The sequence below is a fragment of the Suncus etruscus genome, chromosome 13, assembly GCF_024139225.1.
Source record: "Suncus etruscus isolate mSunEtr1 chromosome 13, mSunEtr1.pri.cur, whole genome shotgun sequence".
In the NCBI taxonomy this organism is placed as follows: Eukaryota; Metazoa; Chordata; class Mammalia; order Eulipotyphla; family Soricidae; genus Suncus; species Suncus etruscus.
The window spans coordinates 39,537,325-39,564,763 of NC_064860.1; the positions used below are offsets into that span (position 1 = coordinate 39,537,325).

The window sequence follows — 27,439 nt, forward strand, 5'->3', positions numbered from 1 at the left end:
TCTCTCTGTCTTCTTCTTTTACACTGCGGTTTATACTACTATTAATGAAGGGTGCCATGCATGTCACTTTCATAGGAGAACCTTCTACTCTACACTTTGTTCTTTGTGGCAAGTTTCCTACTTTGGACTGGTCCTCCGAGGTTAGATGCCATATTGAGGCCTCTTACAATGTTGATGATAGAAATAATAATGGACACCATGTTTAATTTCACTATCTACTATAATACACCTTCCAGAAAACCCCTAATGTACCCATAAACCCTTGGAAAACATTTGCGCTTGCTAGGAACAGAGACAAAAGGGCTTAAAAGTAACAGATAAGCAGACCTGTCCTTACCAATTTAAATATGACTTCTAGAAATCAAGTCAGACCCTTCCAGATAGAAAGCATTTTGGGGATTTCCCAAAGCAGAACAATTACCAAGAGAGCCTTACTGACTACTGTGTTACCTTTTCAACTCACAGCAGAATATATTTGCATGTGACCTATTACCAACTAGAACTGAAAGCTAAATTGTCTTCAACTTCAGCACATATTACCCAGTTACTGTCTAGATTTGTGAAATTGTGACAGCCTAGAGGCTGCTGAACACTGATAAACCACTGCTCAGCATCCATGCCTATTCAAATGCCAGTGTATATACAGAATGATCTACTGATTGTCACCAAGTACTTTCAAATTACTGCACAATTTAACTGGGCATTCATTACTACATATATTGGATCACCACCCAAGCCCACTGCAGTTGTTGCCCTAGATATAGCCATTTATCAATGATCTTACATATCCGAATGCTTCCCAAGAGAGCAGGCCCTTTGTACTACACTCCTCCCAGAAATTTGTGACCATATTCCCCAGATGTTCCCTAAGATGCATAGTGCCACCACAATTTCTATGTATTTATGACTAAAATCCAGAGGAACTTCCAAGTTCATTAGACTTCAGTGCCACAGAACTGACAGGTACTATGATTTTGAACTGAACTGTGAATCACCATCCAGGTCCTTTAAAATTGGTGTTATGGAAATTGTCAATCTCTAGACTTGTCCACTTAGGAGAAGCGTATGTTATCTATTCTGTTTAATAGTTTAATTTTACTTGTTATTTTATCATTGCTTTATTCCCACTTTTTAAAGACACTTTTTGTGTCTCAAAGAGATTTAATAATTTATATTCTGAAATCTCTTTTGCCTCTAAATTTGTGTATAGAACCAACAACCAACAGGTAAATTGAAGTGCATAGTACTCTGTTAATTTGTCTTCTTTATTTTTAGAACATTTTTCCTAATTTTTAATTGTATCTAAGCATCATTAACTTATTTATTAATAACCCATATTAAATAATACCAGTTTGAAGAGCTAATTTACTATTTTTAATATTTTAAGTTCAGTATTTTTTCCACAATGAAAGAGATGTCATCTTATGTACTTACTACCTTTTTATACCTGTGTTTTAGATGTGGAATATGAGATCGTGACTCCATTAGGTTATGACAGTTGAATTTTTATTATGCCAATGTGCCAGAAAACTCTCTCACTTTGCCACTCCTGTGAGAATAAATCGAAAAGTCAGTTGTGTGATTTTGTATTGAAGTCTCAGCTCCAGGATATTTAGTTACTCTAATAGAAAACTCTCCTTCCATTGTTGGCATTGTTTATATCAAGGAGACTTCAGCTCTGTAGCACTTATTGATTAAAATTGTGGTTTTAAAAATTTAAAAAAAAAAAGGAAAGAAAATGATATCAGTTGCCTGTAAGCTAGGTAGTAGGCTCTTGCCAGACATGAGGTATATTGGTGATTTGATCTTAGACTGCCCAGATCCCAAATTGTGAAAAATAAATGCCTATGCTTAAGTCTCCCATTTGTGGTTCTCTTATTTTAGCAAAGAAAACTGAAAAAGAAATTTACTTGATTTGATTTTATCTGGGAAAACATCTCTTTGAGTGCTCTTTATGCTAGGATTTATTTACGGGTAGTTTTCCCCTAGAAATCCTTGAGGTCACATCCTCTAAGTTCCCCTGCTAGTAGCCTCAATACTAATTATAGTAATTGTATCTACCATGTTTTTGACAGCTAAGTGTGACAGTTAAGCTCTATCATCTTGTCTCTGCTATTAAATTCTTATTGCCTCTACCGTCATTATGAAGCCCATTTAACATACTAATTTTAATTCTCAACCTTGTGTACAAAAGACACAATCATTCAGTTTCTGAGAAATGTGAAAGTTTTCTTGTCTATATTAGTACATTTCTTACTACTTTAATTAAGAACTTGTCCCTAGAAACTGGAAATTGTAGTCAGCTTGTGATTCTTGAATACTATTTATCCTAGAAAATGGATAAAAATATTCAAGAACTTCAGGGCCAGAGAGATGGCATGAAGGTAGGGTGTTTGACTTGCATGCAGAAGGATAATGGTTCAAATCCCTGCATTTCATATGGTCCCCGAGCCTACTAGGAGCAATTTCTGAGCATAGATTTAGGAGTAACCCCTGAGTGCTGCTGGGTGTGACCTAAAAACCAAAAAAAAAAAAATTCAAAACCCGAGTAAGAATATCTATGAATAATTTACTTTAAAAGTAGACAGAAATAATTTAATTTGGAAGTAAAGAGATAAAAAACATTAACATGTTAACACTAATCAAAATAGAATTCAATTAAATTAATATTAGATAAGTTTTATTAGACTAATATATATTATCAGAGACAAAGGACACTTTATAATAATGGACTCAATGAGACCTAACCATATCTAAAGGTACCTAACCATATCTAAATTTAGTACACCTAGATTAAAATATACAAAACATTCAGGACCAAGGGGTCTCAGGAGCATTGAATGAAGATAAAAAATGGCCAGACCTAAATATCCAAATCAAAGGCAATGACAATAGAATCAAGAGACCCAAACTTAACAAGCTATACACAAAATGAACCTGCTACATTAGCAGTCTTGGGGTCTAAGAGTAGAGACAGGTGAAGCATGCTGGGAACTATGGTGGAGGAAGGTCAATACTGGCGGTGAGAATGGCCCTAATTCACTGTCACTTATGTACCTGAAATAAAACTGCGAAAGACTTGTTAATTCACACTGATCTCAATAAAAATTTATATATACAAAACAGAAGACAGAGAAAGTATAGGGATTAAGGTGCTCAATTCTTGACACCACTTACAGTACCCTGAAAAATATCAAGAGTGATCCCTGAATACTAAGGCCTTAGTACTTCTGGGTGTGCCCCCCCAACTCTATATATAATATATATGTGTATGCACATATATATTATATATGTACATATATATATATATTAGTGTATATACACAAAAACCCAACAACTAGTAGAACTTCTTAACTCTTAGATTTTAGTGAGGGATTGTTATTATATTCTGGTGATTCAAATTAGTCTTCTGTTTCTCTACCTAAAACCCTTCCACTTATACTGTTTGACAACAGTTTAATATACTTGTCACCAGTTTACTATTAGAGACACAATAATAAACAAGTCATTACTATAGATTTCTGTTATTGATACTATATTTATTATATTTAACTTCATTATTAATAACAAAGTGACCCTAATTTTGTCTTTAGATATAAAGTATCATTACTTGACCCTGCCATCATAAGATATAATTATCTTTTTTTGCATATAAGTGTGCAAGTTTAGTAGAAGTTTTTAATTATGGTTTCTGACCCATAGAAAAGCTCAACCACAGAACCCTTAAAGGATATTGGGGTTTTCTTCACACATATTTCTCACAGTCATAATAAAAGGCCAAGGTGGGTGAACAGGTCTTAAACAGTAAATCTAATCTAAATTTTCAATCTTATTAGGCCTTTAGATACCTTCCTTTACAGTATGCCAAGAAAACTGTAGCATTTATTCTCATTATGTGTAGACTTCCATTTGGTCCACATTTCAGACCACCAAAAGAATAGATTGCTATAACCCTTTCTCTTACCTCAGGAAACTGTGTTCAATCTAAAATCTCAGCTGAACATGCAGCTACCAATATAGTTAACCTAATATAATTTTACATTCCTTCACCATTGTCTCAGAACCTTAATATACAATATAAATTTATCTCCCATATTTTAGTATGTAAATTTGGAAACTTACATGTTTCTTTCATTATGTACTGTACTTTTTTGTGGGTTACACTTTATACCACATTCTTGGAACTATTCTGAAAATTGTGTCTAGTTTTAGGTCTAGAGGCAAAGGAATGCAGGACAAGTCCTGAGGAGAAGAGCAGCATCTTTAAAGCAACTGCCTCAAGGAAGATGAATACAGTTTCTTCAGGCAAAAATGTTGATCTCGGGGATAGAAAGGCTGCTTCTGTATACAAAGAAAACTGTAGGATTTTTTTAGTTTCAAATCTCCAACTTTGTATCTGTCTACATTCCAAATTTCAAGATTTTAATTCTGTTGTAGGTGGGAGGGTGACTCCCACCAGAAAAAGTAGGGTTCCCATGAAAAAAAATGCTCCACATCACTAATCATCAGGAAGAAGCAAATCAAAACAAAAATGAAATATTTTATGCCACAGAAACTGGCACACATCACAACAAACAAGAACAACCGATACTGATGTGGATGGATTCAGGGTAAAAAGAACACTGTTTTCACTGCTGGTGAAAAGACTATCTAGTCCAGCCTTGCTGGAAAACAATATAGCTATTCTTAAAAAATAATAATAACCTGGAAATTTAGGTCCCATATGATCCAGCAATTCCACTTCCATGGTTATACCCTAGGAGCACAAAAACACAATACAAAAATATTCTCTGCATACCTATGTTCAATTGCAGCACTATTTACAATAGTTTTAATCTGGAAACAACGAGGTGCCTGACAACAGATGAGTGGCTAAAGAAACTGGTATATACACACAGTGGAATACTACACAGTTATTAGGAAAAATTAATTATTAGGAAAAATTAAGAATTTTTCCTATACATGAATCAACATGGAAACTATTATGCTGAGTGAAATAATTCAGAGGGAGAGAGTTAAACACAGAATAGTCTCACTCATCTGTGCTTTTTAAGAGGCATAAAAGACAGTATGGTAATAATATCCCAGACAATAGAGATGAGGGGTGGAAGGGCCAGCCCATGATATGAAGCTTATAACAAAGAGTGTTAGATAAATAACTACACTAACAACCATCATGATGTTGGTAGTGAATGAGTGAAATAGAATGTCTGTCTAGAAGATAGGCAGGAGCTGAGTAAGGAGTGAGATGGAGGACATTGGTGGCCAGAAGGTTTCACTGGTGAAGGGGGTATACATTTTATGACTGAACCCTAACTACAAACATGTTTGTAACCACGGTGCTTAAATAAATATATTATTAGAAAAATGGAAATAGGAGCTAAGACAGTTTTTTTAAGAATACAAATACATGGCATTAAAATCATGACAGCAATAACAATAATAGATAATATAAAAATAATAGAAATAATTTGTTGGTGGAATATGGGAAAAACAATACCTTATTTTTGGTGGAAAATCATTGGTTCAGTCTCTGTAAGAAATCAGTATAGAGGGGCCGGGCGGTGGCGCTCGAGGTAAGGTGCCTGCCTTGCCTGCACTAGCCTAGGACGGACCGCGGTTCGATCCCCCGGCGTCCCATATGGTCCCCCAAGCCAGGAGCGACTTCTGAGCGCATAGCCAGGAGTAACCCCTGAGTGTCACCAGGTGTGGCCCAAAAACCAAAAAAAAAAAAAAAAAATCAGTATAGAGCAGGGGTGGTGAACAAGTTTGATAAAAAGAGCCAAAATTTTAAACTGTGAGAGTCAGAGAGCCACACCATGCAGTGACCTGCCAAAACAGACAAACACTCACACAAAAGCATATAATTTTAACAATAATATATTAAACACATATTGCATTTTGCCATTTTGAGTTAGGGTAAAAATCCTTCAGTGATGGTGAGGGTGTGCTGCGCCCTCCACACTAAGAACTAACGGCAAGATGTGACCCAACATGTGACACACGGGTCCCCCGCTTGCTGGCCTGTGCAGTTGTTTTGGAGGAATGGGCTACGCGCTCGGAGATCTCTCCTCAGAGGTCCCTCCCTCCTCAGAAGCAGCAGAACAAAATCCAAACTTGGCAAAGAGCCGCAGTATACAAAATAATGATGAGTCAAAGAACTGCATTCATTTTGCCTGGGAGCCGCATGTGGCTTGAGAGCCACCTGTTCGCCACCCCTGGTATAGAGACATATAAAATTAAAAAGTATAACTTCCATATGAACCAGAATTTTAACTTCTTGGCATGGATCCCAATAATGCAAGACACTAACATGGAAAGATATTCATTGTAGTATCATTTAAAATAGACAATATATGAAAGCAATCCAAATGCTCAATGAAAGATGATTCGATGAAGAAAATGGTGGTATATATGCAAAATGGATACTAGTTCAGCTTGGTACAACATGGGTGTAATTATAAGACCTTATGTTAAACAAAATAAGTCACAGTAAGGTTGACAAGGTAGATCTTTCTCAAATGTGATATATATCACACACAGAGAAATATGGTAAATATAGAATATCTAATGAGAACAAATCCTTGATCTTAGATTGCAGAACTGAGATTACCAAGCTGTAGGGAGAAGAAATGAGATGGATAAAAAGACAGAGTAATGTGACATAACCCCAGTGATGAAGGGTCTTTGGCACTTTGGTAGTGAGGTGCAGAAATTTTGTATAAATATTAACACTATTGTAACAATGTGACCTCAACTATAAGAAAAAAACTTCAAAAATATCTTTACATTTTTTCTTGGTGCTTCTATTAATAACATCTGAATATTATTTCTGTTAACATATTTTAAGGATGAGTAATTGATATTTTTTGAGAGGGCATACCCAGTGATGCTCAGGGGCTACTCTTGGCTATGCCCTCAAAAATCACTCCTGAGGGGGCCGGGCAGTGGCGCTGGAGGTAAGGTGCCTGCCTTGCCTGCGCTAGCCTAGGATGGACCACGGTTCGATCCCCCGGCGTCCCATATGGTCCCCCAAGAAGCCAGGAGCAACTTCTGAGCGCATAGCCAGGAGTAACCCCTGAGCGTCACAGGGTGTGGCCCAAAAACCAAAAAAAAAAAAAAATCACTCCTGACTTGGAGGACCATATGGGACATCGGGGGATCAAATGGCAGTCCAACCTAGGTCAGATGCATGCAAGGCAAATGCCTTACCTCTGTGCCACCACTCCAGCCCCGATATTTAATTCTTAAGAGATTTTTGTATAATCTAGTTATAGTTAACTGATATATTATTATATTTTATATGAGTTTTTATGACTAAATAATTACATGTACTCTATTTAAATGTAAAGAATTTATTTTTAACTACTTTTTTCCTGAATATACTTCAGCTTCAACAGTTAATTCATCTATGGACAGAAAGAAGTCTTGTTTAAAATGTCCTGGAGAAGGTAAAATGTCCCTTTATTTAGTCTAGAGAGATGAAGTGTTTAATTTCTTTAGAGAAGTAGTTGATGATCTAGTTTGAGTTCAGCCTTGTGCAGAATTGAAGAATTTGGCTACCTATATAAAGTACCCTGAATATAGCCCGTCTCTTTTAACCTAGAGTAAAAAGTATCAGTAGAAGATTATGTAATTTTCTCTATCAAGCACAATTTGAGGCTTTGTAATGAACATAAAGATGAGAAAGATATCAAGGTTTCTCCAGAAGTTCTGTTTTTGGCAAATCTAGACATAGACACATAAGAAGCAGAAGAAATAAATACCAAGACTCAGAAAGAACTTCACAGATGATACAAAACGTAAATTAATTAATCTAAAGGAGAAGTATTGCTTTTTGTTTTGAGACCATATCTGGAGCACTCAGGGCTTCTGTCTCTGTGCTCCAGATCACTCAGTTTGTAATCACGCAGCAGATTCAGGGAACCATATGAGGTGCTGAGGATGGAACCCAGGTAAGCCACTTGCAATGTCATTAGCACATTACCTATTGTCTCTTTGGCACCAGAAGGACTGTGTTAATAGAGTATGGTTTAGAACATCATAAGCTGGAAACATTGTGGTAAGAATAATAGAAATGCAATTGAAAGTCTGGAGTATAGGGAAAAAAATAGATGATGATGATAAGGTTCTAGTAATGTGTTAATTTGAAAAGGAGGCTTTTAAACGTGAATACAGAGCAGAGTCATGTCTGGGACCTCCAGACACACAAAAGTCAATGTCAGTCCAAGATTCCTAATGGCACGCCAGGACTCTTGAGAAGGTTGATATCTGAGGCACCCATTACCTGGTTTTTAGACTGAGGGCTGATGGGTATGATTTCTGGAAGATGACCACTGTGTCCTGACAAGAATATTGCATATGGTTCACTGAAAAAATGCCTTTCTTTTGCACTTCTAAGAGTTTTCAAATGTGTCATTGGGTCAATTTCACTGAATATAGAGCAATTCCATCACCTCCACAGATCCTCTTGCTGCAGAGTGTATGCTCTCTCCTCACTTTCCCTCACTCCCCTCCCCTCTTCTCTCCTCTCCTTTCTTCCACTCCACTTCCCTCCCCTCCCCTCCCCTCTCTCCTCCTCTTTCCCATCTCCTCTTCTTCCCTCTTCTTTCCTCCCTCCCCTCCACTCTTTCACTCTCCACTTTTCTCCCCTCTCCTTTACTCTGCTCTCCTCTCCTTTCCTCTTTCTCTTCTCCTCTGCTCTCCACTTTCTCCTCTCTTCTTCTCTGATCTCATTTCCTCCCCCTTCTTTCCCCTGCACTTTTTTCCCCTCTTCTCTTTCCCCTCCCTTCCCCTCCCTTTACTTCCTCTTCCCTCCCTTCTCTTCCCCTTCCCCTTTGAGGAGGTGGGGGAGGGTGTCCATACTCCAATAAAAAGTCCAGGTGATTTATTACCCTCAATAATACATACCATATATACTCGAGTATAAGCCTATCCCCCAACTTTTACCCTAAAAACTGGGGAAACTTAGTGACTCGAGTATAAGCCGAGGTGAAAAATGCAGTAGCCATTGGTACATTTAAAAAATAAAATATATACCCCAAACAATTACAATAATTGAGGAATAAGGAGATTAAATGTTTTATAATATTTATTGCTAAAGAAAAACTGTAAACTGGGGCCGGAGAGATAGCATGGAGGTGGGGCATTTGCTTGCAGGCAGAAGGATGGTGGTTCGAATCCCGGCATCCTGTATGGTCCCCCAAGCCTGCCAGGAGCTATTTCTAAGCATAGAGCTAAGAGTAAACCCCTGAGCACTGCCGGGTGTAATCCAAAAACAAACAAAAAAACACCAAAAACAAAACAAAACAAAATTGTAAACTACCAACAATAATTTTAAAACTTTAAATAAAGTGCAGGAAACAGTAGCTAAGCAGGTAATCAAGCTAAATCACAAAGGTTAAAATATGGGGCCGGGAAGGTGGCGCTAGAGGTAAGGTGTCTGCCTTGCAAGCGCTGGCATAGGACGGACTGCGGTTCGATCTCCCGGCATCCCATATGGTCCCCCCAAGCCAGGAGCAATTTCTGAGCACATAGCCATGAGTAACCCCTGAGCATCAAATGGGTGTGGCCCAAAAGCAAAAAACAACAACAAAAAGACTGTTGCAAATCAGCCCTTGATGGGGTTGCCTGACGGAGGGATGGAGGATGAGGTCTTTCCCCTCCAGCTCTGAGCATGCATCTGCCACCCTGTCTAGCCGATGGTTCTGAGGTGAAATGGCAGGTAAACAGCTCGCAGACAGTCAGGCTTGTGGAAATATTAGCTTTATTTGTTGGACAAGACTGGTCCAAAGACTCAGCATAATTTCCAGCCCAAGGCCCCTCGCCTTCCATAGACCCTTGTTTTTATCCCCCAGAATCAGATACCACCCAATGGTGGGATCAGATACCAACCAATGGTGGAACCAGAATCAGGTACCACCATAGGGTGGGGGCAGAATGCCAGGTCACACCCTAAGGTAGGGCACAATCACGATCAGGGTAGGGTCAGTAACATAATAATCCTCTAAAATATTTACATACACAACAATTCCCCCATTTGTTTTTAGTAAATAAACAATATTGTCTACAATTATTAAAGGAAAAACTAGTCAATAATAAAAGAGCATCTGTTTGCATAAGCACATCACAGGAAAATGTAAATAAAAACTTCTAACCTAAACACAGGGTGTCCCTCCCTTAATATAAATGAATGATAATAAGCTTTTGCAATTCTGACTCTGCTTTTAGCCAAAGACAGGTAATATTTCCATAGCAACAATGTAATAAAGTGAAAATTAACATACTAGCCTTTTTCAAAAATACAAAATTTTTGCAAAATATACCATATACCTGTAACTTAAAATTTTTTCAATGCTTTCTACCAAGCACTATTCTGGAACTTTCATGTTCCTATACTTTTAAACTATATTGGGGGAACTTTCTGTTCCTATTAACCTTCCCTACACAAAAGTACTATAGCATAAATGCATAACATACATTTTAAAAACAGGCTAAGTACATTAAAATACACACAGTAAAATATTTTGCAATTGAAAATATTAACTAAGGAAAACAAAACACATTTAATTGGCAAGAACTGACTTAATCAAGAGATACACCTGAATCAAAGTTAAATACGACGATTTTTAAATTAGATTGTTCATTTGGGCTTTACTGTTATTTCTCCCCTTTTCTTAACTAATTTTTTTACTCCACTAACTAAAACGTATCCCATCACCAACTATATGTAAAATATGTGGCTACTCACTTAATCCCTTCACCTAAAAACCATTAGTCCAAACGCTGGTCTTCTTCCACTCTGATGTCTCCACGTGGCTTTCTTCCATGGGGTTTCAGGTGGGTTAACTTGAGCCATCTCATTCTCCTGATCTGGAGGGCGGATCCCAGGCTTGCTGCAAAAAGCCGCTTCCATGCTGCTGTTTCCACATAGCTTTACCTGAGCAGAGCTGAGCTGAGTCATATGTGTTTCCATTTCTGGCCTGATTAGGAGTTTTTCGCTGCTTTTTTGCTGCAGGATGCACGTTCTCTGCTGATCACAGCTGCCTGCAGAACGGGCATTTTCTGCTGATCGTCTTGGCTGCTGCTTCTTTGCAGGGCGCACCTTGATGTTCAGAATTCAAAGTGATTCAAACTAAAAGTCCAGTCCGAAATTTTTAAAGTCGAAATCCAAATTCAATCTGAAGGTCATTCTCAGAAAATCAGTCCACTTTCAATACAGTCTTTTTTCTGGTCCTTTTCCAATCTAGGCTTTCCATCAGTCTCTGAGGAGGCCGAGGTTTCTGTTTCTTGTAACAAAGTCTCAGTCCTGGGCCTGAGGCCTGGGCCGGGGCCTGGACCTGGGATAGGGACCATACAAGCTTCCACCTCCCATGTTTCATTTGCCCTTCTGACCCCAGAAGGGGTGCTGGCCATATTTGAAAATGGCTTCACATGGTAGCCTAAGGTTTTGGGCTGACTGCAACTGAAAAGAGCCAAAATCAAACTCAAAAGCAGGAATCTCACCATGATTGCTGTTCTCTTGGGTCCAGACTTCAGATCCATGTTCAGGGCGCCATTATGTTGCAAATCAGCCCTTGATGGGGTTGACTGACGGAGGGATGGAGGATGAGGTCTTTCCCCTCCAGCTCAGAGTGGGCTGATTTGCAACAAAAACAAAGTTTAAAATATTTTAAAACTGGATTCCTCCTCTTCTTCATCTGTATGTCCAAAAAGAGCTTCAGCTGTATTTGATGTGAGGGTATCAGCATAGACATTGTCATCATCATCACTGCTGTCGGTCTCATACAAAGCACAGAATATTGTGGCATCCAGTTCAGTTCAGCTGCCTACCTCTTCAGCTAAGCTGGGAGTTGTGGACTGATCTAAAGCACCGTCCCCTCCAGCAGGCGGTAGAAGACGACTGGAGACTACGTGCATTTGATTCAATAACCTGTATGAACTGAGTATAAGCCGAGTTAGGGTTTTTCAGCACAAATTTTGGCTTATACTCAAGTATATATGTACTTGGAGTTTTGGTCAGATTGGTATCCCTGCAAAGAGCCATAGTGGAATATTGAAGCTGGTCCATTGGCAAATTAATGATTGTGGGTGATGGGTGAAGCAAGCAGGCAGGGACTTAGTCCACCCTCTCCTCCTGAGATTTCTTTAGTATGAATATGCTATTTTGTTGGATACAAATATGGCCTTCTTGAATCATTGATGTGTATTAGCCTGTAAAATTGTTTTCCACTGTTAATTCTGAGTTAGTATTTACTAGGGGATTTCAAATCTGCTCTTGACTTATAACTTTTCTTTTCTAATCCATCCATCCACTCTATGCTATTAACTGAGAGCCTGCAGCCCATTTACATTAAAATAAATTATTGAGATTTTGAAATTTTTTGCTATTTTTATGGCTATTTTGAAAACTAACATTTGACTTTTACATTTTATATGGGGCCATTCATTATTACTCGCTGAGTTGATTTAGATGCAACTAATACTATCAGTCTCTTCTGGAATAACTTGATCTGTTCTTCAAAACAAAGTGCTTTTAGATTATAATAAACTTGGTTAGAGGTATTTTTCATTCATATGTGGACTTTATTATTCCATTCTCGCTTTTAACATTTCATCAGAGAAATTTTATATAAATTTACTGTTTTTTTCTTATATCTTTTTATAACATTCTATTTTTTTTTTTGGTTTTTCAGGCCACACCCCTTTGATGCTCAGGGGTTACTCCTGGCTAAGCGCTAGGAAACTGCCCCTGGCTTGGGGGGACCATATGGGACGCCGGGGGATCGAACCTCAGTCACGATCTTTCCTTGGCCTGCACTTGCAAGGCAGACATCTTACCTCTAGCACCACCTCGCCAGCCCCTTTTCATAACATTCTTGTATCTTGTTTATTTCATGCTGTTTTAAGGAGTTGATCTTTGCTTTGGTTTTTCACTTAGATTACAATGTGTATTGCTATTATTATGCTTGGGTTTACGTTGACCTTTGGGTTTACTTTGATTTGCTATTAACAGTACATTGAGATATTATCTTTTCCAGTCTTCATTTTTCTAAATTATTTCCTAAAATTATTCAATGATTCTGTGGTTAATCCTCATAGTTAAATTATTTCCTAAAATTATTTGATGATTCTGAGGTTATTCCTCATAATATTTTAAGAATGTAACCCAAACTCCTTAAGAATATGCTATTCCTAACAAAACTTTAAATTTTCGGCAGGTTATTCCTCATAATATTTTAAGAATGTAACCCAAACTCCTTAAGAACATGCTATTCCTAACAAAACTTTAAATTTTCGGCAGGAGTGATCATAGAGGGTTTAGGGAACTTGCCTAAAATGAAGTCAAACAGGATTACATCCCTGGCATCATATATGGTCTTCAGAGCAACACAAGGGGTTATCCCTGAGCATAGGATGTAAACTCTGGATATTATCTGGTTTGTCCTGAATACCAAGAAAAGTAGCCTAAGTTTTCCTCACAAAGCTCAATAATAAAGACCAACAGACCCATCAGGGGGCAGTGAGGTGGTGCTAGAGGTAAGGTGTCTGCCTTGCAAGTGCTAGCGAAGGAAGGACCGCGGTTTGATCCCCCAGCGTCCCATATGGTTCCCCCAAGCCAGGGGCTATTTCTGAGCTCTTAGCCAGGAGTAACCTCTGAGCATCAAACAGGTGTGGCCGAAAAAACAAAACAAAACAAAAAAACAGAAACAGACCCATCAAAAATTAATATAGGAGATGAACAGGAGATTAACAGGTAGTTCTTGATATAAGACAGATATATGGCCAATAGACATGAAAAATTGTTAATAACTAATTATCAGGGTAATTAAAATTATGACATATAAAACAATAATAGCTAATATAAAAAGAATATAAGTAGACAATGTTGTTGGAATATGAAAAAAAGTCACTTATTTGCTGTTGGTGGAAATGTCATTGGTTCAGTCTCTATGGAAATAAGTATGGAGACATTAAAAACTATATATATATAGTTTTATATATATAAAAACTATATATATATTTATATATATTTATATATAAAAACTATATATATATAACTCCAATATGACCCAGAAATTTAACTTCTTGGCATTTATCCCAATCATACAAAGACATTAATATGAAAAGATGTTTATTGCAGTATCATTTAAAATAGCCAATATATGGAAGCAATCCAAATGTCCAATTAAAGATGAGTTGATAAAAAGATGCCACTACATGTGCATAATGGATACTATTCAGGTTGGTACAACCTGGGTGGAATTAGAAGGTTTTATTTAAACAAAATAAGTCAAAGTGAGAATGACAAGCGAGATCATTCTCAAATGTAATATTATATATATATAATATATATATAAACAGAAAGATGGGGGAATAGAGAGAATTTAATGATGACAAATCCTTTACCTTAGTTTGCAGAACTGAGATTACTAAGCAATAGGGAGAAGAAATGAAAGGGAAAAAAAGAGACAAACTATCACGATGTAACTTCAGTGATTAAGGGTCATTGGCACCTTGGTGATGATAGTTGTGCAGAAATTTTGTACAATAAAACCACAAGTATTAACACTCAACTATGTGACCTCAACTATAATAAGAAGAATAACTCAAAATATATTTACATTTTTCTTAATGCTTTTAAATTAATGACATCTAATTATTTTGATAGCAATTTTAATGATGAAATTGATCATCTGTAATTTATATTTTTCAGGGATTTTTGTGTAATATGGTTATAGTTAACTGGTTTTTTTATATTTCTTGTGAGTATTAGTAGCTAAGTAATATTATATACTTCCTTTATCTATATAAAATTGATTTTAACTACCTTTATCCTGAATATATTTCAGCTTTAAATATAAATTCATCTATGGACAGAAAGACGTCTTGTGTAAAATCTCCTACAGAAGGTAAAATGCCCTTATATTTAATTGAGAGTGATGAAGTGTTTAATTTCTTTAGAGAAGTAGTTGATGATCTAGTTTGAGTTTAGCCTTGTGCAGAATGGAAGCATGCAGTTACCTAAATGCTTTTATGTAAAGTACCCTGAATAAACTTGCCCTTTTTTTAAACCTAGAGCAGTAAGTAACATTAGAAGATTATGTAATTTTCTCTACTAAGCACAATTCAAATTTTCTGATGAACACAAAGATGAGAAAGACACCAAAGTTTCTCAAGAACTTCAGTTGTTGGCAAATCTAGACATGGACTCATAAGCAGAGGAGATACCAAGGCTCAGAAAGAACTTCACAGATAATACAAAATGTAAATTTAATCATCTAAAGGAGAAGTATTGCTTTTTGTTTGTTTAAGGCCATATCTGGGAGTATTCAGGGAGTGGTACTTCTGGTTCTGTGCTCAGGAATCACTTAGTCCACATGGCAGCTTCAGGGGACTATATAGGGTGCTGAAAATGGAACCCAGGTCAGCCACCTACAAGGTACTTTAGTTCATTACCAACTGTACTATCTCTCTTGCCTCAGAAGGATTGCATTAATAGAGTGTAATGTAAAACATCTTAGACTGGAACAATGTGGAGAGAAATATAGAAATGTAATTGTGCTATCAGGAGTACAGAGATAATATAAATGATGATAAGGTGGCAGTAGTGTGTCAATTTGAAAATAAGGGATTTAAAAGCCAATACAGACCAGAGTCAGGCTTGAGACCTACAGACAATAAATGATGCGAAGTCAGCCCAGGGCTCCTAATGGTATTTCTGGTCTCTTGAGATGGTGGATGCACTCACTGAGGCACCCCACTGTCCAGTATTAAGACTGGGGGCTGATGAGCAAAGTTTCTGGAAGATGACCTCTGTGTCCTGACAAGAATATTGCATATGGTTCATTGATGTGGTTTTCTGTTTTCAGATGTGTCATTGTCACTAAATACAAAGCAGTTCCATCACCTCCACAGACCCTCTTGCTGCTGTGTGTACATGTCTGGCTGTAGCTCTTTTTCTTCAGCATGTCTAAAATGGAATCTAGCATATATTTGTCTTTCTAGTCTGACTTCTATCTCTTAGTCTTTATTTCTGAGCCTGATTGGGGTACTAATTTTTTTTCATTTTTATTGATGAGGAGCATCTTCAGTTGAGGAGATGCCCTGTATATCCAGCCAGCCATCTCCTCTTCTTTCTCATCTCTTTTTTCTTATCCGCCTCTTCTTTCTTCACCTTTACTCCTCTCCTCTCCTCTCCCATCTTCTCCCCTCAACTCTTTTCCCCTCCCCTTTAGTTCTGATGTTCCTGATATTGACTTTCATCAAAGCATAGAATACAACTACATTACAATTTTATTCCCTTTACAAGAACATCAGTTGCATAATGATACATCCAGTGTTATTATTATCAACAAACCAAATATAAATATTATATTTGCCTTTAAACATTGTTTCTTATCTGTTTACTTTGTAGATATCCTATATTAATTTCAATAAATCAAAAAACTTTTCATTATTTGAAGTTCTGTAATTTATAATACTGTTAATGCTGTATATAGTTTAAAAGCCACATTCATTACAAGTGAACTGACTGATTTAAATACTTAAAGAAAAGGTCATATATACTCAAGAAGCTGACTCTTCCTTTTGAAGGTCAAGTTTATTCCCAGCACTTCATGATTCTTCCTAGTGTGACTGGGAGTAACCATAGGACACAGAGTCATAAATATTTCTCAATACCACTAGGTGTAACTCAAAACCAAACAAGAAAAATCACATATATAATGGCACACACATATTGTTTTTCTCACTGTAGATAGATAGTATTGACAGACTTTTGTTATAGACAATATTGGTAGTTTTTCATTATAGATAATAAGCCCTGGTTAATTGTTGGATGTACTTAATATGGTTCATATATTTGCAATGTTAATATAATATAATATATAATATATATTATATAATACATAATATAGTGTTAATGTTTGTTACCTAATTAATATTTCTAAAATAAAATAACCAAGTTGTGTTTTAGTACTACTACATTCTAAGAGTATATCAACTATATGGAATTCTTAATTAAGTATAGACAGTGATAATTAGCACCACAAACTATTAATAGTAAAGTTTCTATATTTTTATTAGTAGAGAAATAGGAAAAATACAGGAAAATAGTAAAAAACCTTGGAATGAGTATGGAATAAGGACGTCATCTGTAATTGTATTTGTTATTAGCATATATACACAGCATATACTGTACATTGTACTCAACAGTGTTCTTGATAAGTCAACAAATAATTCATTTTATTAACTATTAGCATTTACTACATTATAATTTTAATATCTCATATGATAAAACAAAAAATTTATATACTGTAAATTTATTGCACACCAAAATATATTCTTTTCTTAAGAGAAACAGCTGAACTAATTCTAGTTACTTTTCTTTTTTGCTTCAGAATGAATAAGAGATTTATTAAATGATAAATGGGTTGTATGCAGCTTTAAATAAAGCCCTTTAAAGGAACTGACCAATCAAATGTTGTTCTTTTCTCTATTCTATATTACACTTATCTGACTGCATCTGTGGGTACAAAGGTTGTTCTCTTTTGCCAACCCATCTGCTCAGATTATGTGATATTAGCAACATGGGGAATAGACCTTGGAGGCAAGTTTAACTGCAGCATAGCCTACCACCCAGAGAAAAATGAGACAAACAGCACATGTCATGATAAGGGACTAACCTGGTTCTCCAGACCTGACCAGAATACATCCCTTCAGATTGATCCAGTGGCTGTCAGTCATGAAGGGAATTATTCTTGTGAAATTGTAACGCTGGATGGGAATTTCCATCATTATTATCACCTCCAAGTGTTAGGTAAGGAACACCATGTATTGTAGTGTTTCAGAAAATCCAATTTAGTATTGAAGTAAATTTCTCTAAATAATTTGTCCCAAATGCTAAGACTGAAGCATTTCCCCTGCATCTCTGCAGTGGCCCTGGTTGTGACCTTATCTAAAAGGAAGAATAGAATTGCAGAGTGCAAGGCAGTAGGGAAGCCGGCTGCACAGATCTCCTGGACTCCAGAGGGCGTTTGTGTCACCACAGAGCAAAAACACTGGGACAATAGAATAGTCAAGACACAGAGTACATGCCAACTGGAAGAAAATAATGTGACTACTGTGTCCTGCTCTGTCTTCCATTTGACTGGTAACACCACCAAATTTATACAGCTGAATCAAGGTAAATATTTGCTGTTCTTAGAGAACATTGAGGTTTTCTCATTAGAACTTTAGAATTAATACTCAATCTAACTTAAAAAACATGAGTTTCTAATTTTTAAACTTCTCTAAAACTGACTAGAATTTATTTATTTATTTATTTATTTTAATTTGTGACAACACTAGTGGTGCTTAGGGGTTACTTCTGCCTTTACTCAGAAATTATTCCTGGCAAGCCAGGAAAGACCCTATGGGATACTGGGGATCGAACCCTGGACATACACATGCAAGACAAATGTCCTACCTTCTGCGCTATCCCTTTATCCCCAAACATTGCATATTTTAAGAAATGAATGAAATCTCATAATTTTAGCAGTATTACTCTAAATATAATAAGTGTAGCCACCATATAAATATTTTTGCTAAGCTTTTATTTTGAGATATGTTCTTAATATAAACTATAAAAGTTTTATATAATTTATTTAGTAGACAGTCGATGAATATATGTGTCGGAAAGGGATTTTTGTATTGAATTTTTGTGTTCCTAGGGTATATTCCTAGGAATGGTAAAGCTGGATCAAATGAGAACTCAATTTCCAGGTTTTGGAGGAATCTCTATATTGCTTTCCATAAAGGTTGGACTAGCCAGCATTCCTACCAGCAGTGAATAAGAGTTCCTTTCTCTCCACATTCCCGCCAGCACTACTTGTTCTCATTCTTTATGATGTGTGCCAATCTCTGTGCTGTGAGATGGTACCTCATAGTTGTTTTGATTTGCATCTCCCTGATGATTAGTGACGTGGAGCATTTTTTTATTTGCCTTTTGGCCATTTGTACTTCTTTTTTGTCAGTGTCTGTCCATTACTTCACCCCATTTTTTTATGAGATTAGATTTTTTTCTTGTAAAGTTCTGTCAGTGCCTTGTACATTTTGAATTAGCCCCTTATCTGATGGATATCCATGTTGTTTTGATAACTATTGCTTTACTATACCATTTAAAATTGAGGAAAGTAGTGCCGCCAATATTTCTTTCCCAAGGATTGCTTAGCTATTCATGGATGTTTATTGTTCCAAATGGATTTCAGAAGTGTTTAATCTACTTCTTTGAAGAATATCATGGTTAACTTTAGAGGGATCACTTTTCTGTGCTGAGCCTGCCTACATCCAAGGACTATAACCTCTTCAGGACCCATCCCTGTAAGATGTCCCCACCCAACGCATGTGGGGCCAATTCCTGCCGTGATCGGGTACCCAGAGACTTTTAAACCACAGCGGCCTTGCTCTCTACCTTTTCTCTGCTGAGCCTGCCTACATCCAAGGACTATAACCTCTTCAGAACCCACACCCGAAACGCGTCCACTCCGCATCACTTCGCGGCCGCACTTATCTTCTAATCCCTGAATTCCATTTCTGTACATTTTAAGAAGCAATCTACAGCCTTACCAATGGAATAATTTTGCAGCACACCCCCATATTTACAGAAATCAAGATGGCTCCTCTAATAATATAAAAAGTAGGAAACAAATAAGTATCCTCTCAAGAAGTTTAGAGTAGAATTATGGAAAATATTCAGGGAGCTCAAAAAAAAAAAAAAGCATCGATAAACTTGACTGGAGCAAAATTAAGCATCAAGTAGTTTTGTCAACTGAAATTACAAATTTTCACTCTGAACTAACAGATCAGAAAAACTGAGCTTACCGGGACTCTTATTCCTAGACTGAGGAGTGCTGGGAGGCTTGGCAGGCCCCCAGCCGCCTTGTCTTTTCCTCCTGACTCCAGGCCTTCCCTGGGTGCCAGCTCAGATGGCCAGAAGTGGGTTCAGGTGGACTCTTTGTGGCCCTCAGGTTCCCCCCTCCCTCCGTACTCCAGGGGGGAAGTGCAAGGGGAGGAGGGCAGGCAGACATCTGGCTTCTGATTTCCTCTTTGATTCTGGAGACCAGCTCTTGCCAGGTATGAGGTTTGGGGAGGCCCCATACCAGAACCTTTCTCGCTAGCCTGGGGAGTGCTGGGAGGCTTGGCAGGCCCCCCAGCCATACTAGTCTTTTCCCCCTGACTCTAGGCCTTCCCTGAGTGCCAGTCCAGATGGCCAGAAGTGGGTTCAGGTGGTCACTTAGTGGTCCTCAGGTTCCCCCCTCCCTCTGTACTCCAGGGGGGAGGTGCATGGGGAGTGCTGGGAAGCTTGGCAGGCCCCCCAGCCATCCTTGTCTTTTCCCCCTGACTCCAGGCCTTCCCTGGGTGCCAGCTCAGATGGCCAGAAGTGGGTTCAGGTGGACTCTTTGGGGGTCCTCAGGTTTCCCACTCCCTCTGTACCCCATTGGGGAGGAGGGCGGGCAGACATCTGGCTTCCGATTTCGTCCTTGACTCTGGAGACCAGCTCTTGCCAGGTATAGGGTTTTTCTCCCCTGGACTTCAGTCTTTCCCTGGGCACTGGTCTAGGTGGACTCTATAGGGGTTAACAGGCTTTCCCCCTATCTCTCCCTACACTAATGGGAATGCACTCTGGAAGGAGTGCAGGCTGTTCTAGCACTGGTTTATATTGGGACAGTCAGTGGAAATTTTTTCTCTTTGTTTTCATATTGATAGTATTGTGTGCATATATTCTATATATCCATAATATCCATCTTGTATTGGGACCTTGATACTGCCGCACAAAGCTCATTTCTAATATTTTACTGCCTCAGTCCCAACCCTTACTTCCCCCCATCCTCCTATGTAGGTGCAGCTAATGACATGAAGCTAACCACATAGAATGATAAGTGCAGTCAGAGAAATATCTACACTGAAAACTATCATAACAATGTGAATGAATGAGGGAAAAAGAAAGCCTGTCTCGAGTACAGGTGTGGGTGGGGTGGAGAGTAGGTAGATCTGGGAAATTGGTGGTGGGAATCCTGCACTGGTGAAGGGGGGTGTTTTTTACATGACTGTAATCATACAAGTACAATTATGTTTGTAATCACGGTGTTTAAATAAAGATAATTATAAAAAAAAACTTTAGAGGGATCACATTAAGTCTGTACAATGCTTTGGGAGTATCACCCTTATTTTGTTTGTTTGTTTTTCTATTTTTTGGGGGGGCACACCCGGCGGTGCTCAGGGGTTACTCCTGGCTGTCTGCTCAGAAATAGCTCCTGGCAGGCACGGGGGACCATATGGGACACCTGGATTCGAACCAACCACCTTTGGTCCTGGATTGGCTGCTTGCAAGGCAAACGCCACTTGCCAATCCATGAGCAGGGTATGTGTTTTCATTTCCTTGTGTCTGCTCTTATTTATTGAAGCAGGCTTTTGTAGTTTTCTTTGTAGAGGTCCTTCATATCTTTAATTAAGTTGACTCCAAGATATTTGAGTTTGTGTGACACTAATGTGAATGGGATTTATTTCTTTGTGTGTGTGTGTGTGTGTGTGTGTGTGTGTGGTTTTTGGGTCACACCCAGCAGTGCTCAGGGGTTATTCCTGGTTCCATGCTCAGAAATTGCTCCTGGCAGGAACGGGGACCATATGAGATGCCGGGATTTGAACCGATGACCTTCTGCATGAAAGGCAAACGTCTTACCTCCATGCTATCTCTCCGGCTCCTGGATTGATTTCTTTTTTTTTTTTTAGAATCAAGTTATAGACAATTTTTTTATTTAAACACCTTGATTACATACATGATTGTGTTTGGGTTTCAGTCATAAAAGGAACACCACCCATCACCAGTGCAACATTCCCATCACCAAAGTCCCAAATCTCCCTCCTCCCCAACCAACCCCCGCCTGTACTCTAAACAGACTCTACATTTCCCTCATACATTCTCAATATTAGGACAGTTCAAAATGTACTTATTTCTCTAACTAAACTCATCACTCTTTGTGGTGAGCTTCCTGTGGTGAGCTGGAACTTCCAGCTCTTTTCTCTTTTGTGTCTGAAATTTATTATTGCAAGAATGTCTTTCATTTTTCTTAAAACCCATAGATGAGTGAGACCATTCTGCGTTTTTCTCTCTCTCTCTGACTTATTTCACTGAGCATAATAGATTCTGTGTACATCCATGTATAGGAAAATTTCATGACTTCATCCCTCCTGACAGCTGCATAATATTCCATTGAGTATATGTACCACAGTTTCTTTAGCCATTCATCTGTTGAAGGGCATCTTGGTTGTTTCCAGAGTCTTGCTATGGTAAATAGTGCTGCAATGAATATAGGTGTAAGGAAGGGATTTTTGTATTGTATTTTTGTGTTCTTAGGGTATATTCCTAGGAGTGGTATAGCTGGATTGTATGGGAGCTCGATTTCCAGTTTTTGGAGGAATCTCCATATTGCTTTCCATAAAGGTTGAACTAGACGGCATTCCCACCAGCAGTGGATAAGGGTTCCTTTCTCTCCACATCCCCGCCAGCACTGTTTGTTCTCATTCTTTGTGATGTGTGCCATTCTCTGTGGTGTGAGGTGGTATCTCATTGTTGTTTTGATTTGCATCTCCCTGATGATTAGTGATGTGGAGCATTTCTTCATGTGTCTTTTGGCCATTTGTATTTCTTCTTTGTCAAAGTGTCTGTTCATTTCTTCTCCCCATTTTTTGATGGGATTAGATGTTTTTTTCTTGTAAATTTCTGTCAGTGCCTTGTATATTTTGGAGATTAGCCCCTTGTCTGATGGGCATTGGGTGAATAGATTCTCCCACTCAGTGGGTGGCTCTTGTATCCTGGGCACTATTTCCTTTGAGGTGCAGAAGCTTCTCAACTTAATATATTCCCATCTGTTAATCTCTGTTTTCACTTGCTTGGAGAGTGCAGTTTCCTCCTTGAAGATGCCTAAAGTCTCAATGTCCTGGAGAGTTTTGCCTATGTGTTGTTCTATATATCTTATGGTTTGGGGTCGGATATCGAGGTCTTTAATCCATTTGGATTTTACCTTCGTACATGATGTTAGCTGGGGGTCTAAGTTCAATTTTTTGCAAGTGGCTAGCCAGTTGTGCCAACACCACTTGTTGAAGAGGCTTTCCTTGCTCCATTTAGGATTTCCTGCTCCTTTATCAAAAATTAGGTGATTGTATGTCTGGGGAACATTTTCTGAGTATTCAAGCCTATTCCACTGATCTGAGGGTCTGTCCTTATTCCAATACCATGCTGTTTTGATAACTATTGCTTTGTAGTAAAGTTTAAAGTTGGGAAAAGTAATTCCTCCCATATTCTTTTTCCCAATGATTGCTTTAGCTATTCTAGGGTGTTTATTGTTCCAAACAAATTTCAAAAGTGCCTGATCTACCTCTTTGAAGAATGTCATAGGTATCTTTAGAGGGATAGCGTTGAATCTATATAACGCCTTGGGGAGTATTGCCATTTTGATGACGTTAATCCTGCCAATCCATGAGCAGGGTATGTGTTTCCATTTCCGCGTGTCCTCTCTTATTTCTTGGAGCAGAGTTTTATAGTTTTCTTTGTATAGGTCTTTCACATTTTTAGTCAAGTTGATTCCAAGATATTTGAGTTTGTGTGGCACTATTGTGAATGGGGTTGTTTTCTTAATGTCCATTTCTTCCTTATTACTATTGGTGTATAGAAAGGCCATTGATTTCTGTGTGTTAATTTTGTAGCCTGCCACCTTGCTATATGAGTCTATTGTTTCTAGAAGCTTTTTGGTACAGTCTTTAGGGTTTTCTAAGTAGAGCATCATGTCATCTGCAAACAGTGAGAGCTGACTTCCCTTGATATCTTTTTCTTGCCAAATCGCTATAGCAGGTACTTCCAGTGCTATGTTGAATAGGAGTGGTGAGAGAGGACAGACTTGTCTTGTGCCAGAATTTATAGGGAAGGCTTTTAGTTTTTCTCCATTGAGGATAATATTTGCCACTGGCTTGTGGTAGATGGCCTTAACTATATTGAGAAAGGTTCCTTCCATTCCCATCTTGCTGAGAGTTTTGATCAAGAATGGGTGTTGGACCTTGTCAAATGCTTTCTCTGCATCTATTGATATAATCATGATCATGTGGTTTTTATTTTTCTTGTTGTTGATGTTGTGTATTATGTTGATAGACTTACGGATGTTAAACCATCCTTGCATTCCAGGGATGAAACCTACTTGATCGTAGTGGATGATCTTCTTAATGAGGTATTGAATCCTATTTGCCAGGATTTTGTTGAGGATCTTTGCATCTGCATTCATCAGCGATATTGGTCTGTAATTTTATTTTTTCGTAGCATCTCTGTCTGGTTTAGGTATCAAGGTGATGTTGGCTTCATAAAAGCTATTTGGGAGTGTTTCCACTTGTTCAATTTCATGAAAGAGTCTTGCCAGGATTGGTAGTAGTTCCTCTTGGAAAGTTTGATAGAATTCATTTGTGAATCCATCTGGGCCTGGGCTTTTGTTTTTGGGCAGACTTTTGATTACCATTTTTATTTCATCAATGGTGATGGGGGTGTTTAGATATGCTACATCCTCTTCTTTCAACCGTGGAAGATTATAAGAGTCCAAGAATTTATCCATTTCTTCCAGGTTCTCATTTTTAGTGGCATAGAGTTTTTCAAAGTAGTTTCTGATTACCCTTTGAATCTCTGTCATATCAGTAGTGATCTCTCCTTTTTCATTCCTAATACGAGTTATCAAGTTTCTCTCTCTCTCTTTCTTTGTTAGGTTTGCCAGTGGTCTATCAATCTTGTTTATTTTTTCGAAGAACCAACTTCTGCTTTCGTTGATCTTTCGGATTGTTTTTTGGGTTTCCACTTCGTTGATTTCTGCTCTCAGCTTTGTTATTTCCTTCTGTCTTCCTATTTTTGGGTCCTTTTGTTGAGTACTTTCTAGTTCTATTAGCTGTGTCATTAAGCTACTCAGGTAAGCTCCTTCTTCCTTCCTGATGTGTGCTTGCAAAGCTATAAATTTTCCTCTCAGTACTGCTTTTGCTGTGTCCCATAAGTTCTGATAGTTTGTGTCTTTATTGTCATTTGTTTCCAGGAACCTTTTGATTTCCTTCTTGATTTCATCTCGGACCCACTGGTTATTCAGTATGAGGCTGTTTAACTTCCAGGTGTTAAAGTTTTTCTTCTGAGTCCCTTTGGAATTCACAAATAATTTCAGAGCGTTGTGGTCAGCGAAGGTAGTCTGCAAAATTTCTATTCTCTTGATATTATGGAGGTATGTTTTATGTGCCAGCATGTAGTCTATCCTGGAGAATGTCCCATGTACATTGGAGAAGAATGTGTATCCAGGTTTCTGGGGATGGAGTGTCCTATTTATATCCACTAGGCCTCTTTCTTCCATTTCTATCCTCAGGTCTAGTATATTCTTGTTGGATTTCAGTCTGGTTGACCTATCCAGTGTTGACAAAGCAGTGTTGAGGTCCCCTACAATTATTGTGTTGTTATTGATATTGTTTTTCAGATTTGTCAACAGTTGTTTTAAATATTTTGCTGGCCCCTCATTTGGTGCATATATGTTTAGGAGAGTTATTTCTTCCTGCTCTACATACCCCTTGATTAATATAAAATGTCCATCTTTGTCCCTTACAACCTTCCTGAGTATAAAGTTTGCATTATCTGATATTAGTATGGCCACTCCAGCTTTTTTATGGGTGTTGTTTGCTTGGATAACTTTTCTCCAGCCTTTTATTTTGAGTCTATGTTTGTTCTGACTATTCAGGTGCGTTTCTTGTAGGCAGCAGAAGGTTGGATTGAGTTTTTTGATCCATTTAGCCACTCTGTGTCTCTTAACTGGTGCATTTAGTCCATTGACGTTGAGAGAAAGAATTGTCCTGGGATTTAATGCCATCTTTATATCGAAATTTGGTGTGTCTTTTGGTCAGTCTTGTCTTAGATTAGGTCTTTCAGTTTTTCTCTTAAGACTGGTTTTGAGTCTGTAAAGTTTCTGAGCTGTTTTTTGTCTGTGAAACCATGAATTCTTCCCTCAAACCGGAAAGTGAGTTTTGCTGGGTACAGTATTCTAGGTGAAGCATTCATTTCATTCAGTCTTGTCACAATATCCCACCACTGCTTTCTGGCATTTAGTGTTTCTGGTGACAGGTCTGCTGTAAATCTCAAGGATGTTTGCTTGAATGTAATTTCCCCTTTTGATTTTGCTGTTTTCAGAATTCTGTCTCTATCTGTGGGATTTGTCATTGTGACTAGGATGTGTCTTGGGGTGGTTTTTCTTGGGTCTCTTTTGGTTGGTACTCTTCGAGCATGCAGGATTTGATCACATATATTCTTTAGCTCTGGGAGTTTCTCTTTAATGATGTTCTTGACCATTGATTCTTCCTGGAAATTTTCTTCCTGGATCTCTGGGACTCCAATGATTCTTAAGTTGTTTCTGTTGATTTTATCATAGACCTCTATTTTCATCTGTTCCCATTCTTTGACTAATTTTTCCATTGTCTGTTCATTTGTTTTAAGTTTTTTTTTCCAATCTCTCCTGTTGTATGGAATTGTTATGTATCTCATCTTCCACAGCACCAAGTCTATTCTCAGCTTCTGATACCCTGTCCCAGAGCTTATCCATTTTGTCATTCACTTCGTTTACTGATTTTTTTCAGGCCTGTTAGTTGACATGTTATTTCAGTTTGAAGTTTTGTGATTTCTGTCTTCATATTTTCTTGATTCTTATTAGTGTTCTGTTCTATTCTATTCATGGTTTCTTTGAGTTCTTTGAGTATATTCCATATTGCTACTCTAAAGTCCTTATCTGAGAGATTGATTAGTTGGTTGGTCGTTAACTGGTCATCAGAATTGTCATCTTCATTCTCTATGTCTGATGCTGGCCTGCGTTGTTTCCCCATTGTCACACTTGTATTGTGGGTTTTTCTACGTGTTGTGGTGGTATTCATTGGTTATATGATGCAGGCAACACACTTCTCTGGCTCCGCCCTTTCTGGATGGGCCAACTTGCCTCCAAGGTAGGGGAGTCCTCCGTGGATGAAGCCTCACACAGGATCAAATCTTAGGCCCAAGCACACAGCAGAGAAGACAGTCTGGAGAGAAATTCTTGCTTCTGTGATCCAGCACAGTTCTTAGTGTGGTTTTTTTCTTCTTGTGATGGTGTTCTTTTTTCAGAAAGAGCGCACGGCTGCGTAGCGAAGTGGAGCTAAGTGCCTTCTGGAGCCTCTTTTCAGCCCACTCTCAGGAGGTTCACGCAACAGGATAGCAGAGAAACACACATAGGCAGCACTCACAGTTTTTCACAGTCAGGCCCCACTGGTCAGGCGTAGTTTTCACTCGCTCGCTGGGCAGCTTCATAATGCTGTATTTTTGGGGTTCACTTCCCAGGACTCTGAGGAGAGTCACTGGCTCACTGGGTAGCTT

At 38.2% G+C, this 27,439-nt stretch overlaps 2 protein-coding genes across 2 annotated transcripts in view; both read left to right on the forward strand.

Annotated features, from left to right (window-relative positions):
- The window catches only part of USF3 (upstream transcription factor family member 3), an 869,396-nt gene that overhangs the window by 841,374 nt on the left and 583 nt on the right, over positions 1 to 27,439 (forward strand). The gene's annotated exons all lie outside the window — the stretch shown is intronic.
- LOC126025787 (cell surface glycoprotein CD200 receptor 1-like) lies at positions 15,416 to 17,844 on the forward strand. The gene is made up of 2 exons (XM_049785555.1): positions 15,416 to 15,442; positions 17,458 to 17,844. The coding sequence occupies exons 1-2, from the start codon at positions 15,416 to 15,418 to the stop codon at positions 17,842 to 17,844; spliced, it is 414 nt and encodes a 137-aa protein (XP_049641512.1).

Bases quoted from the DNA above. Each gene is read 5' to 3' on its own strand.
- LOC126025787 (XM_049785555.1), top strand. From the start codon at position 15,416: ATGGAACCCAGGTCAGCCACCTACAAG. The intron at 15,443-17,457 runs GTACTTTAGTTC...CTTTAAATAAAG, and splicing joins CCAGGTCAGCCACCTACAAG to CCCTTTAAAGGAACTGACCA.